A 13,496-nucleotide genomic window follows, 5' to 3' on the forward strand; every position below is an offset into this window, starting at 1 on the left:
CATTCGTATCTTTGATGAAAGCTCAAAAGTCGGGAGAATGACGTTGATGAGAGCAACAGGCAATCGCGACGCGGCATCAAGTTAATTTAGGCAGCGAACTATCTTTCTACTCGTGGGCTGTTCCTTTTTAACAATGTTTTATTGCTTTTCCTACAGTCTCGTTGTCGATAACTTCTCTCTTATTGATATATATCGCCCACAACACTCCAGAAATCAAGGAACAGGAACCTCAGCTAGTCAAGCTGCATCTCTGCGGTCATAGCAAGACGTCCGTATACGAATACAACCCTTGCTTCTTGCTTCAGACGTTCGCAGAGTTCACATCATCTCACTTGTTTTACCAAACAGGTTGATAACCACTTTGTTACAACGTGTTAGATCCATCTCAGACCTCTCTATCGAACCGAATGAAGATCTGCGTGACTGCTGTCTCTTGTTTGATTGTCACTGGACTTGGTTTCCGACGACATCAACCACGGAACAAATCCAGATGGCCCACTCTTCGGAAGGAGAAGAGGGATGCACAACTCACATAGAAGACATTCGTTGTCTGTCTCCTTTGGGAGAAGGAAGACGAAGGTTGCTTGAATAGTGCAACTTCTTTATATCGGTCTACGATTGAACAGGAGGGCAATCAGGTTGTCGCCAAGACAGGAACAATGCTAGTACAAGTACCACTATCAACAATCAGTCGCTCGGTTTAACCAATAATTAGTCACGATATGCTTATTGTGCCGATAATTCAACCAATATAAAACATATAACACGAAATGTGCCCTGTAACTCGATGTACCGGGTCTCCAAGTTCTTGATTCTTGCAGAATAGGTACAGTTTGACAGCTCTGAACAGCTCTGTATGTTAGGTTAGCTGTTCTGGTCGTAGTTGTCGGGTGCGTCATTGAAAGCGTTGGCAGACTGCGAGTGACAGATGCTCAGATGCTTCGATTTGTCTCGACGTTGGACGCGAATCCTATACAGTGGGGGAGGCGATGAGCTGTCACACTATATATATATTGTGATCGTCTATTAGATTTTGATAGCTGCTATACCCTGTGCCTTCGCCTCAACCGAAAATCAACAATCGAGTTACAATTAGTTGCAAAGGACGCAAATAGCTTGTTGCGGACACCTGCATCAGTTCCTTTCAATTTCAACACAAATACTGTCGATTTAAACGCAAGGAATTGGTATTAATGCTATATATGAATAAGACCCATCGTTGTTTTCCAATGTCGGAGTATGAATCGTGGAGTGTCGGAAATTGGAATGCCCACTCTCATTTCAACCACCGCCAGTTTAGCATTTGAAGGAGATACACGGACATGTCTTGCAAGTTCATCGCTTTGACTATTGCGCTTGCTGTGTCTGTTGTTGTAGCAGACCCAATTGCATCGTGTACAAAGACGTACGTTTGACAGTTTTCTGCTCCATTATTGGATGAACCAGGTTTTTTTTGTGAGCGATGCTCCATAAAACACAAATTAAATTACATTGATAATTAGGTATACTGTGTCGATTGGTGACTCTTGTTATGCTGTCAGTATTCGTTAGATGAAACCTCCGCTTGTTGTTGCAGGATTCAGTGGGCAGGACTAGCACTAACAAATGATGATTTTGTTTTATAACAGATTGCTCAAAATGAAGGTCTTGCGGACTATCACGTACTGGAAGCACTTAACAATGCGGGTAATGCTTTGCATCCTTTGATTCCCAAATTTCCCAATGTGGACTCGCCTTTGAAACACCAACATGATGCGATGTGCCAATTTTTTAAACTCATCAATTCGATATTCAAACATTATTCTTTTTGTGTTAGGCACTGCATTGAACTGTGACGCCGACTATATCTACCCTGCACAAGTACTTTGCATTTCCACAACACCTCAATCTTCAACAACCAGTGTATCCATTGATGGTGCTTGTGGTGGGAATGTAGCTTGTCCTGCTGGTCTTTGTTGCTCTCAAGTAAGTTGCGAAGAACCTTCAACACGTTATGACTGTTTGCTGATTGATACTTGTTAACAATCCCTCTCTAACAACTCTAGTACGGATGGTGTGGAGCTTCAGCAGATTACTGTGGTGCCGGATGTCAATCCGGAGCATGTGGGTCTACAGGAAACGTACAAGCTGGTCGCTGTGGTGTTTCCGATGGTATTCAATTTGCGACCTCATGTGGTGATCCAACCTATCCTTGTTGTTCACAAGTAAGCAGTTGCTTTCGGTTACTTTTTAATACTTCCTACGTGAACTGACTATTACAAATGAAAACAGTATTCCTGGTGTGGATTTACTGACGCGTATGTTCTGTTTCTATCGCAAACCAGTTACATGCTACGATACCTTATTGACTCGTTCCGTTGTATGCTCTAGACATTGTGGTGTCGGATGCCAGACTGGGTTTGGGACATGTGGAACTACTGCTAATGCTCCTGCTGCCAGTGTCGCTCCTAGTGCTGCTCCCGCTGCCGTAAGTTCGAAACAAGCTTCAAAGTCCTTGACAGAAGTATTGACGTGTCAATTAACATGTCCTTCCATTAAATGAAGAGCAATATGGCATCTGCTACACCAACTACCACGACTCCACCTGCTGCTGCAACAACTGTTGCTGCAGTATCAGCACCTGGATTCGTAGATGCAAGTTTAAACCGTTGTTACACGGAAGGATATGGATGTAAGTATAGCTTGAACATCCGGCAACACACCGATTACATTCAAAAACACATTTTTTGATATCAAGGTCCACCGTCTCTATCCAATTACAGCCTGGTCCCAGCAAATTCAAGTTTCAATGAATCGACATCGACCATAACTTGCACATACAATGACGGCACTGTATGTCCAGCTGGCAACGGCTGTCCCAACTGGTATCGGATTTGTGTAGACGAAACGAATGGAGGCCAGCCATCCTGTTGTACTACCGTTGATTTGGGTGGAACTGCGCTCAATGTTACTGCGTCATTCGCATCCTCAGATTACACATTCACGACTTGCTATTATGGGGATAATTTGTGCTTGTACAGTTTGGATTCTCAGGGGTATGACTCGGCGAATAATTTGTGGCCTCTGCATAATGCTACTTTGAATCTGGCTTCTTGCCCTCATGGCATTTTTAATTGTAATTCGTAAAAGGATATTGAGGATGGCGGTGTAGAGACTGAGGATACATTTGGTCGAGGTTTAAACATGACTTACAAGCAGGTTAATGGTTGAAGAAATAATAATATTTGGGGGTGGAAACTTGAAAGATTTAATGGGCTTTGGAAGCAGAGCTGAAACTTTGATTTTACTTTGGGCGTAAAGAGAGACACCAATACTAATAAACGACTCTTGACCATCGACATGTCTTGCAAGATATTGAAATGATTTGCTTTTATATTGCTACACGGTCGTGCAGGATCGACGCTTGGTGGCCGGTTGATGAGGCTCGACGTTTTAGTCAACCTTAAGGCACGGATGCCGTTGACGGCTTGTACAGGAACAAGTCGTTCGTTTGTGATAGCAGCGAGGGAATGGTGTAATTAATTGGAAGATGTGACGTTGACTTCCTCCCAAACAAGAGGGAACAGAATTTCAGACATCCTGTCGTTCGTGAGAGCCAACGATACCAACTTGTTTGGGGTCTGATTGTAAGCCACGATATCCCTCCGTATATCTTGCAATCTTCAACACCAGCTCTACTGGTAGCCTTCCAACGATGTCTTTGCCATCAAAAACACAATCATCGAGCTAGATGCAGGGACGCAAATAGCGTGCTGCAGCCATATGGGTCGTTCCAAGCCAATTTAAGAGTAAAGAAGTGCTATAAATGCTGTTAATTAAAGAAAACATTCAGAACCCTGCTATAGAAATTTGTTGCTCAGCGAGACTCTCTGCTGAGAGCTTTTCTTCAACTATGAATATTTCGCGACATGTATGTGTACCTTGAGAAACGGGACAAAGCTTCACCACCGCGTACATACACGAAATCGTAGATTTCACTGCCTCTCTTCCATGACTCTTTTTGTTCGTTGAGCTTTCTGTCGCAGACTCGCACGTTTCGCTTCGAGCAATCTGATTGGTCAATCCATTCAAGCCTTCCAAAAAGGAAAAAATCTCCAAACTCTTACTACAAGCTAAATAGGAGCAGAGAAATAGTTCTCGATTGTTTTATCGTTCCTGAGTAAGAGTAATCAGCTCGTGGTTAAGTCAAAGAAGGCTTCGAAACAGCCGAACGTCCTCCGCATTGGAAAAACGCACTAGTAAGTCAAAGTTCCTGTCACCCAAGTTTTTTTTTCTTGTTTCGATTGAAGAATAGGCACTTTCATTGCCAAACTATATCGATTTTGAATATGAAAATCCGCTGCATGTTGTGTATGGTCTTATGATGTCTCGTCAAACTGCATCTCTTCTCTTTCCACACGTGTGAACTTGGTTGGTGTCTTGCTGATAGAAAATTTGATATCATAGGTCATTCAAGCTTCAGTTGGAGCTTCGACTTTTATCTAGCTAGTAGCTGATCGCTTAGGGTACACCGCTACTAACACCCAAACCAAAGGTGGTTTCACCACACTCTAGATGGCAGCAACCTCCCACCAATCAACTGGAATAGCTCAACAATCGCAACAAACGGACGTAAAGACTTCTATAAACGAGGTGGATTATGAGGTCGGGTTGACTGACGCTTCTGAAATCACTCCGCCGTCACCAAACGTAAACCACTCATCCTCTGCTTCTTCTGCTGGCTCTACTGTCTCTTCTTTATCTGACGATATAGCTCCTGCTACGCCACCTACCATGAAACCATACGCCAACGGTAAAGATGCTGTCACTCAACGACCGAGACCAACCGCAGGTGTTAGACAAGTCAGGCCAGCAGATGTATTCATATCGCCACCATCTAGACCAGTGCCCTCACAACAAATGTATAGTCCAACTTTCTTTGATCCATATGCTCAGCAGCAACAGCACCAAGGTCAACAACAGCCAACCATGTACTACGATGTCAACCAACAGCAACAGATTGTAGACAGTCCATATATCGGCCCCTTCTATTACTATATGCCAGAACTAGCCCAACACAGCTCGCAATCCTCAGTACAAACCATGCCATCACCCTCAACAAACTCAAACCTCAATATGTCACCATTCGCATTCTACTCACCCGAACGACCATACGTAGATTCAATACCGTCTCTCGTTATGCCTGCACCATCCTTCCCAACTCCAGCCAGACCAAATAATACTAGTAATAGACCAGTACTGATATCACCTCATATGTCACCAGTAATGTCACCTAATATGAGCCCTCACATGTCACCGATAATAGTGCCAAACAATATGAATCAGTTTCAGAATCAGCAGTCTCCGAGAATGAATCCTGGATTCATGATGAATCAGATGATGGGTCCTCCTAGATCACCATTGAGGAATATAGCTCCACATATGTCGCCACAGATGAATCAAATGGGACCAGCGGGATTGAATACTAATGTCTATGTCCGTGGTCTAGATCCTACCATGACTGATGACAAGTTTTATGAGATTGTCAAAGAGTAAGTCCTTTACGGTAGTCATCGCAAGCTTCTTCTGTTGTTGCCTCACACGCAAAATTGTCAACGGATTTTTCTAATGCTTCAAATCCAAATCAAACAGATTTGGTTCTATAGTAAGTGCAAAAGCTATCGTGCACCTGCAAACCGGTGAATGTAAAGGTTTTGGATTTGTCATGTATGAACGTGAATCAGAGGCTCGGGCTGCCATGAATGGATTGGAGGCAAATGGATATCAAGTGTCGTTTGCAAGAGTGGGACCAAGGTTGGATTCGGTATGTAAACTCGCTGGGGAATTTTTGTTTGTGATTGTGCAAAAATACGAGATCGTACTAAAAGTCGTGATGTTTCCGTAGGACAACTTCAATGTCAGGATGTCTGATTTACAAGATCCTGGATCAACAAATGTGTACATTTCAAACTTGCCAGTGGAATACACTGAAACAGTACGTACCAGCTTGTGTCTGAAAGACATGAACCAGCGTTTTGGATTCCAGTTTTTTGCCTTCATTTAATCAAAATTGGATATACATTAACCAAAACAGGAATACCTCTAGAACCTCATTGAACTCATAAAACCTCAAGTAGTCCTATCAGCTAAAGTCCTACGAGAAGCAAACGGAAAATCCCGTGGAGTTGGGTTTGCCAGGCTGGAATCTCGTGAAAGCGCAGTTAATGTCATAACACGATTCAACGACCAAACAATTCCTGGAACGGATATCGCATTACAGGTCCGATTCGCCGACAGTGAAGCTCAAAAGAGACTCAAGACTATACAGGCGAAGAATCGAAAAATTGTACGGAAGCCCCAGTAGTGGATTGAATTTTTTGCCTTGTCGTCTCACACCCTTCATATACGATAGGGACCAGGCATGCCGCTCCAAATGTCTCCAGTACCATACGGCAGTGTACCATATGGCGCCATATATGCTGGTAATCCCATGCCACACGGCATGATATTCCCATCTGGTGCTGGAAGTGTTGATTCTGCTTCGGACTTAGTGGATGATATGGGTCGACTGCAAGTGAATGAGGTTGAGGATGAGGAAGAAGTTCGGCTGGATGAATATCATGAGGAGGGTGATGGTGGTGCTGTTGAGCAGGAGCGGGTCGAGGCAAGCGAAGCAGATTTTTTTGGGGTTTACTTAACTGAGCCTAACACTCATTTTCATATAGCCATTACGTCCATCTGATTTACTCGCTGTTACATCAAATGAAGAGCAACAGCCAGAACCAAGCTCAACTTGAGGAATGGGAATGTGGGTGTTGAGATTTTTGGCAGTGAGTTTTGTTGTCTCTGTTTGTGAGTCTTGAATGGAAAATACCTCAAAAAGAAGCGGGGGGAATATAGAGAAGAGAAGAAGAAATTTGATGAAGGAAACCTGAAAATGTAATTGCTGCCTTTTTGTGTGTCCGACTGTAATGATATAAAATCAACGGCAGAGTCACCCCTCAATCTGTTGTGTGAATTCCGACTGTTTTTTGGCAAACCATGTTCTCACTATACGGCTCCCTACACGAACGCTACCTATCCAACCTGAATCGCGACGATAAAAAATGGATCAACCCTTCCGTGCACGGCGTCCTCTGCATCCAAGGCAATTCACCAACGCGCACATCTTTTGATTCATCAGACTCGATAAATGGCACACCAGAGGCAATCGATACGCCACAAGAAGAATCCCGAGCCATCCCATCCCTAGCTGGCCTCTCCCTGCAATCCTCATACGCTTCCAACATTGGCGAAGAGACACGCAACGATGTGCGTCAGTTAGACACGCAGATTCGAAATCTGGCGTCAGAGAGATATAATAACGGGCACGAGAGTACGAGACTTGCTTCTATGACGACGTATGATACGTTGAATAGGTATAGAAGGGAGTGATCGGTACGCAAACAATCGTATTATTGGACTTACACTTGTTTTTTTTTTGCAGAGACCATCTATTAACACACCGAGGAAACATCCCACATGTGCATGATCGTGAAATCAGATTCGGGATACGAAATGATAATTTCGGACATGCTAGGCTACCGAGAGATGCGACGTGGGCTGTACCGAGTGAGACTAATTTAGAAGAGTTACGGAGACAGGAGAAGAGGTTGCTGATTGAGTTGTGGGCGCAACAATGGGTATGAGAGTCTTTCTATCGAATGCGAAAAACATCCCTCAGAAATTGATGATATACGCTTTCTTTCTTTGGTAACAGGAAAGCTGTCGACCTCCTCAGACGAAATGGTATGAAATGGCTAGTTCGCAGTTCAGTGATGAGCTGAGGAGGAATCGGTCGATGCTTTGTGATCCTGGTAGGCTGGATTTGATCGATTGTCTCTGGCTATGGAATGTGCTAATAAATGTTTTTTGCGTGTGTATTAGTGTATCGCCAACGAGAATCTGAAACCAGATCCAAAATCTTGGACATGCATCGAACATTGCAAGCAGAGACAAATCTGTTTCCACAGTAGAATTAGTTATATTTACTTAGTTAGGAGTCACTATAGTCTACTTAGAGAAGAAAAGAATTGCTTCAGTTCGATCTTGTATGTTGTTAGTCCAATCTCTAGTCAATATCACAGTCTGAACCTTGGATCTACATGACTTCTCTAAACATACAACAGTATGGATCAGCAAGACCAGATCTACTATCTTGGATTTGCATCAAGCACTTCAAACGGCAGGGACTGCGTATCCATAGTGAAATTAGTTGTATTTAGTTCATGAGTAAATTAAAATAGTTAAAGTACTAGGGAGAAACTAAAACGATTAATGACAGCCGAACTATGCATGTTCCATCTTCGCAGTCTCACCCGCATCAGGGTCTGAATCTAAAATTTAACTTGTTGCTTCCAACATCTTTTGTCTTGTTCGAATACTCTTCTCGTTCGTCCTCAGACATGGAAGCCCATTTCTTCGCACGTCGATGATTCACCCATTGGTAGTGGTAGTGTTTGAAAAGTACCAGAAGGCTAGTGGGCAAAAAAGGGAAACATAAACCTTCTTAACAGTTTTCAGCACTATGTCAGCAACTTACTTACATGGCAAGTAATGTAGTCCCAACAAAGATCGAGTTCCCACGCTTGAATCTGGGTGCATCGTCATCTCTATACACTTGAGATGCAGCAACTTGTCCAAATGAGACAGCAGATATGAGCATACTCGTGGCGATGGATCGTCTAGTGGAGTCATGTGAAGCAATGAGGCAAAAAATCATGCATGCAGGGACATAGAATTACGGCACTGATGTTAAAACTCACTTGTTCATGGGATTCATGTTATTAGCCAGCCACGATACGTGTAACGGATGGAAGGACGGCCCTGCACAAAAACAGGGAAGTATTCTTCAGGTGACTTTCACAGCTGAATGAAACACTGCAAGACATACATGATAACGTGAAGATCAAAGCAGCATACAGTGGCCATTTAGAGTCAGGTAGCAGTACCAACAATACCAACCCAACAGCTTGCCATACAAGAGCAAACACTGAATGATACGCTCGTTCATTCAGTTTGTCCGATGATCTAGTCACTGTCACCATAGCGATAACGCCAAATATGCTAGCTGGGACTGTTAAGAGGTTGGCGTATACCTGATGAGGGGAAGAGCAAAAAAGTAGTAGGCAACCGTATCTTATGACTTTGAAGCTCAAGATCACGTACAGTATCAAACCCAAGCGACTTGATTACATATGATGAGAACAGTCCAATTTGTGGAGAAGGCATCTGAGAAAAGATGCCAATGAAGACGTGTATCCAGATATTCAAATCTGAGAGTGACTCTTCGATATCTTGTCGAGTAAACGAGTCTCGCGACTTAGCAGCCTTTGTTGGGTCATCTAGTATAACTCTCGTTACTGATATTTGCGCTTCCCGTTCGGTAAAGAGGGGGTTGCGGCGAAGAAAACTTGTTGTTTTGGTTGGGTTGGTTGGAATCACGAAACTGAAGACACGAAAACATTAGAATGCATAAAACGAAGGAAAATAGGGATGACGCAAGAGAAAGGAGGCACCCTCACAAGCAAACCAGCCCCAGAATGATGGTAGCAGCACCATCAATGATAAACATCCATGACCAGCCAGGAAGACCACCAATTCCCCTCATTCTCAGTATAGCAAATCCCAGGAATCCAGTGCAGATGTTGGCAATACCATAAACTGCATATAGCCATGATAGCCTCGTAGCGAATTCACCCTTCTTGTAGTATGTGTTCAGATACATGATTGCGGCTGGTAAGAAGACACATTCTGCGACGCCCAGGAGAGCTCTTGTTATCAGGTATTGCGTTCGGCTAAAAAACATTGAATGATCGAATTAAGGTCGAAGTGCAAACCGCTTTCTGCTCGACTAGCTACCCACTTGGATATAAAAGCCTGAGAAACCGTGACAATCCCCCAGCATATACACGAAACAGGTATCGTGATACTCGGACCAAATAGCCGCGTCAGCGAGTTCAGTGGCACTTGAGCGCAAGAGTATGCGAGAACAAACACTGCTGTTCCCAGATTGAAATCATTGACGCTCATGTTCGTGTCTCCTGTTATGTTGTCACTAAAGTCAAATGCGTGAGGCCCACGGATTTATTTTTTTGTCCAGCGAGAACTACCTCAAAGCAGAAGCAATATTCCCTCGATCCACTTGAAGAACAAAGAAGATGAACCCCATTAGAATTAGTATACTCCTATCCACTTTCTTGACGATCCTATAAAAGTGCAGCCAAAATATGTCAGGTTCAGCCAATGATCTCCCGTAATATGCTTCATCAAACACAGAGCTACACGATCCGGCCTCCCATTCTCTGAATTCTCTCAAAATGGATTCAAGATCCCTCTAATCCCTTTGTTCCAAAATCCTGTGATGCCCTCACTAGCAATTGACAAACTCATGGATTCAAATGCTACATACATCTTTTCTTCATCCTCACTCCAGACCAGATCTTTGCGAAAGCCAGGTACAGATCTACAATTACATCCGTTAGAAGAAGGTTCTTTGCAGTACACTGATATGAAAACGATCCAAACATACTCGTCGTCAACATTTTCCGTTCCAGTGATAATCGTGGCATCCTTCGTCACGACATCAATAGCGCGATCATCCTTGCTCGATGCTCGTGGCCTGAACAAGGTCTTAGCGAACCGCTTGACGTGAGAGTCCATCCTACGACCAACTTGATGTTTTGTAAAAAGCGCGACAACAGGAAAGCTGAGAAAACCTTGTATCGGTCGCCCCTCAAAGCGGTATGAGATATGGTTTTTGAGGGTATTTTGAATGGAATGTCTGGAAATTGTTTGAAGCAACACGCTTTGCACCGCTCAATTCTTCACACTTAAGTTTGTAGTGACGCTGATAAAGTGATCCTTGGATTTAGAACCTAACTTACTAGCATCGATTCTTATCGTAAAGCACTCAAGTTGCATATCGCAGGCCGCTGATCTATCTAGAGCTCTTTTGGTCTAGAAAGTAATCAACATCAACCATGGCAGCGATGTCCGTCATGAGGCCACTACTGGTCGCAGTAGCACTAGCTGGCTCACCACTGTTACTAAATATCCTATATTTTCATCTTTTATCCCCTTTAAAACATGTACCAACACCACTGACGGTGAAATTGCTTCCAGCATACCGTTTTCTCTTGACACTTTTTGGAGGCTCGATCGAACACACTACCACTACCTGGCATCAAAAGTACGGAGGTCTCATTGCTTTAGGAAGGGATACGATATCTGTTGCGTCGCCTGAGCTGATTAGGCAGTGTGGTAAAGTACTTAGTGTTGTAACGACTTTTTTTGTTACCATAAAATTCATATCCAATTTCTCTATATTTTAGGGGTAGCTCAAAACGAGCTCCCGAAATCCCACATCTACAAATTCTTTCACTTTGGGTTTGCACTAGGTGTCAAGTCAGCCATGTTTACAATCCTCGATAAGAATGAACATCGACGAGTTCGCCGTATCTTGTCGCATGGATTTAGTGTCAAGTATCTTGCCGGATTGGAGCCTACCATGCATGAGATTGCGAATCGTTTGTTCAGAAAGTATGCGGATGGATGTGCTGCTAGTAGTAGTGGCGTGCTGGAAACTAATATTTGGAGTGATTGTAATCTGGTTGCGCTGGATGTTGTTGGTAAGTTCTTTAGAATATGTGCATTAAGAAATGCCTTTATACGGAAAACATTTTTGTAATTTGTTTTCGCAATAGGAGCAACAACATTTGATGACTTTCACATGATTGAAAAGGGTCATAATCCTCTTGTAGATGATATTAAGGCTCTATCGAGAGTATGTTTGGATGTCACAGATCTGAACATCAGCTTAATCTAATGGACTTCCTTTTTGTATAGGTCGGAACATACCTCTCAGCATACCCTACCTTTTTGCATCCTTGGATTCCAGAGATTCAAAGAGGAACCGAAAGTGCAAAGAGCGTGTTCACTTTCATGCAAAATCTGATTGCCAAAAGGCGAAAGTCTGAAAAGAGGATCGACTTGTTGCAAGTCATGTTAGATGTTTCTGAAAGTGATGCTGGTAAACTTGAGGTACGGTTGATGCCAAAAGAAAAATACTTGGGTCTGACATTGAATCGGTTCTCGATCCAGGATGAAGAAGTTATCGCTAATGCCGTGGACCTATTACTGGCTGGGTCTGATACAACGTCGTCGGTATGCGATGATTGTCGTCAAAGCAAAACCTTTTCTGATTCACTTGTTGTTGTAGACTATGAGTTTCTTCATAATCAACATGATACGGCATCCCAAACACCTTCAACTCGTTCTAGCTGAGATCGATGCTGCACCACTTGGAGCCAACGGGCATATATCTGCAGATCACATTAGAAATCAGATGCCATATTTCAATGGTAAGTACCTTGCAAATCGAACTACTTTGAAAACCGCATGCATATGGTATCTCTTCCTCGTTGTTTTAGCTGCCCTATACGAAACAATGCGCCTCTTCCCAATATCAGAAAGCCTGCCTCGAGTATCGACCACCGAAATGGTTCTATCAGGCTACACAATCCCAGAGGGCACGACCATCATGCTCAACATGCACGCATCCCATTTGGATCCACATCGATGGGAAACACCACAGACATTCAACCCAGCACGATTCATGCCTGGTGGACCAGCAGGCACTATATCAGATACGCAGTTCGTCGATGGGTATTGGCCGTTTGGAGTTGGTTCTCGGAACTGTATCGCAAGGAACTTTAGTTTGCTGGAGTTACGGCTTGTGCTGGCGAATCTGTTTTTGAAGTTTAGGATTGAAGAGGTGAAGACTGGCGGGGTCGAGCAGAGTTTGGAAGTCAAGTATGAGGGGACGATTGCACTCGTTTCTGAATGTTTTAAGGTTGCAGTGTCGCCAAGGGTGTAACTGGTGCTGAAATTTCTGTATGATCAAATTAACTTGATGTGTATTTGAATGTAAATCTGGGGTTCGATTGATGTCGTGTGACTCCTAACTATAGCGATTACGAGATCAGCGCTCCTGCAACAGAAGTTTTGGTTGGCGGTAGATCTTTTACAGATCAGTGCTGTTTTCACAGCTCATTCTCATTAACAGAAGGATCTGACTGATTCCTTTCCTTTTCTTTCTCCATTTTCTCCAAGGTTGCATCAGATCGAAACTCAAAGCTCGATTTGTGTGTTTGACAGGTTAGATGACACCAGAAACAACCGAAGCGCAGGCTCTACCACTTTTAAAACGCGTCAATATCAAGCTCATGTATTCACATTGACGTGAATTTGTTCAAGAGGTCCCTGTTGCAACTGTCAGCACCTTCCCACCATCAGAGCACATTATGTCAAAAATATCACGTCGAGATGGAGCTGTCAAAGTTCAGTGCATGTCAAATTATATCCTCGCGAAGAAAAGCATTTTTCTCCACAGGCTGTAATCAGTGAAAAAAAGAAACTCCCAGTCTCACAACCATCCAAACTCCAAAAATTGCAAACTTTAACAACTCTGAATCTAA

At 43.3% G+C, this 13,496-nt stretch overlaps 3 protein-coding genes across 3 annotated transcripts; 2 read left to right on the plus strand and 1 right to left on the minus strand.

Moving 5' to 3' along the window:
• Nucleotides 1-4,554: 4,554 nt before the first annotated feature.
• On the plus strand, nucleotides 4,555-6,776 carry SmJEL517_g02578 (uncharacterized protein; the record flags this gene model as incomplete). Its single annotated transcript, XM_031168506.1, has 6 exons — nucleotides 4,555-5,531; nucleotides 5,632-5,803; nucleotides 5,885-5,974; nucleotides 6,086-6,325; nucleotides 6,392-6,637; nucleotides 6,705-6,776. 6 exons carry the CDS (start codon nucleotides 4,555-4,557, stop codon nucleotides 6,774-6,776), a joined length of 1,797 nt encoding a protein of 598 aa, XP_031025477.1.
• Nucleotides 6,777-7,020: 244 nt separating this feature from the next.
• SmJEL517_g02579 (uncharacterized protein) lies at nucleotides 7,021-7,994 on the plus strand (the record flags this gene model as incomplete). The annotated part of the gene is made up of 4 exons (XM_031168507.1): nucleotides 7,021-7,397; nucleotides 7,466-7,661; nucleotides 7,739-7,835; nucleotides 7,906-7,994. 4 exons carry the CDS (start codon nucleotides 7,021-7,023, stop codon nucleotides 7,992-7,994), a joined length of 759 nt encoding a protein of 252 aa, XP_031025476.1.
• Nucleotides 7,995-8,341: 347 nt separating this feature from the next.
• SmJEL517_g02580 (uncharacterized protein) lies at nucleotides 8,342-10,680 on the minus strand (the record flags this gene model as incomplete). Its single annotated transcript, XM_031168508.1, has 10 exons — nucleotides 8,342-8,495; nucleotides 8,565-8,702; nucleotides 8,784-8,844; nucleotides 8,912-9,116; nucleotides 9,187-9,466; nucleotides 9,543-9,815; nucleotides 9,884-10,075; nucleotides 10,131-10,226; nucleotides 10,430-10,483; nucleotides 10,550-10,680. The coding sequence occupies 10 exons, from the start codon at nucleotides 10,678-10,680 to the stop codon at nucleotides 8,342-8,344; spliced, it is 1,584 nt and encodes a 527-aa protein (XP_031025493.1).
• Between the last annotated feature and the right edge of the window lie 2,816 nt (nucleotides 10,681-13,496).

Source organism: Synchytrium microbalum, assembly GCF_006535985.1.
Source record: "Synchytrium microbalum strain JEL517 chromosome Unknown SmJEL517_scf0011, whole genome shotgun sequence".
Classification (NCBI taxonomy): domain Eukaryota; kingdom Fungi; phylum Chytridiomycota; class Chytridiomycetes; order Synchytriales; family Synchytriaceae; genus Synchytrium; species Synchytrium microbalum.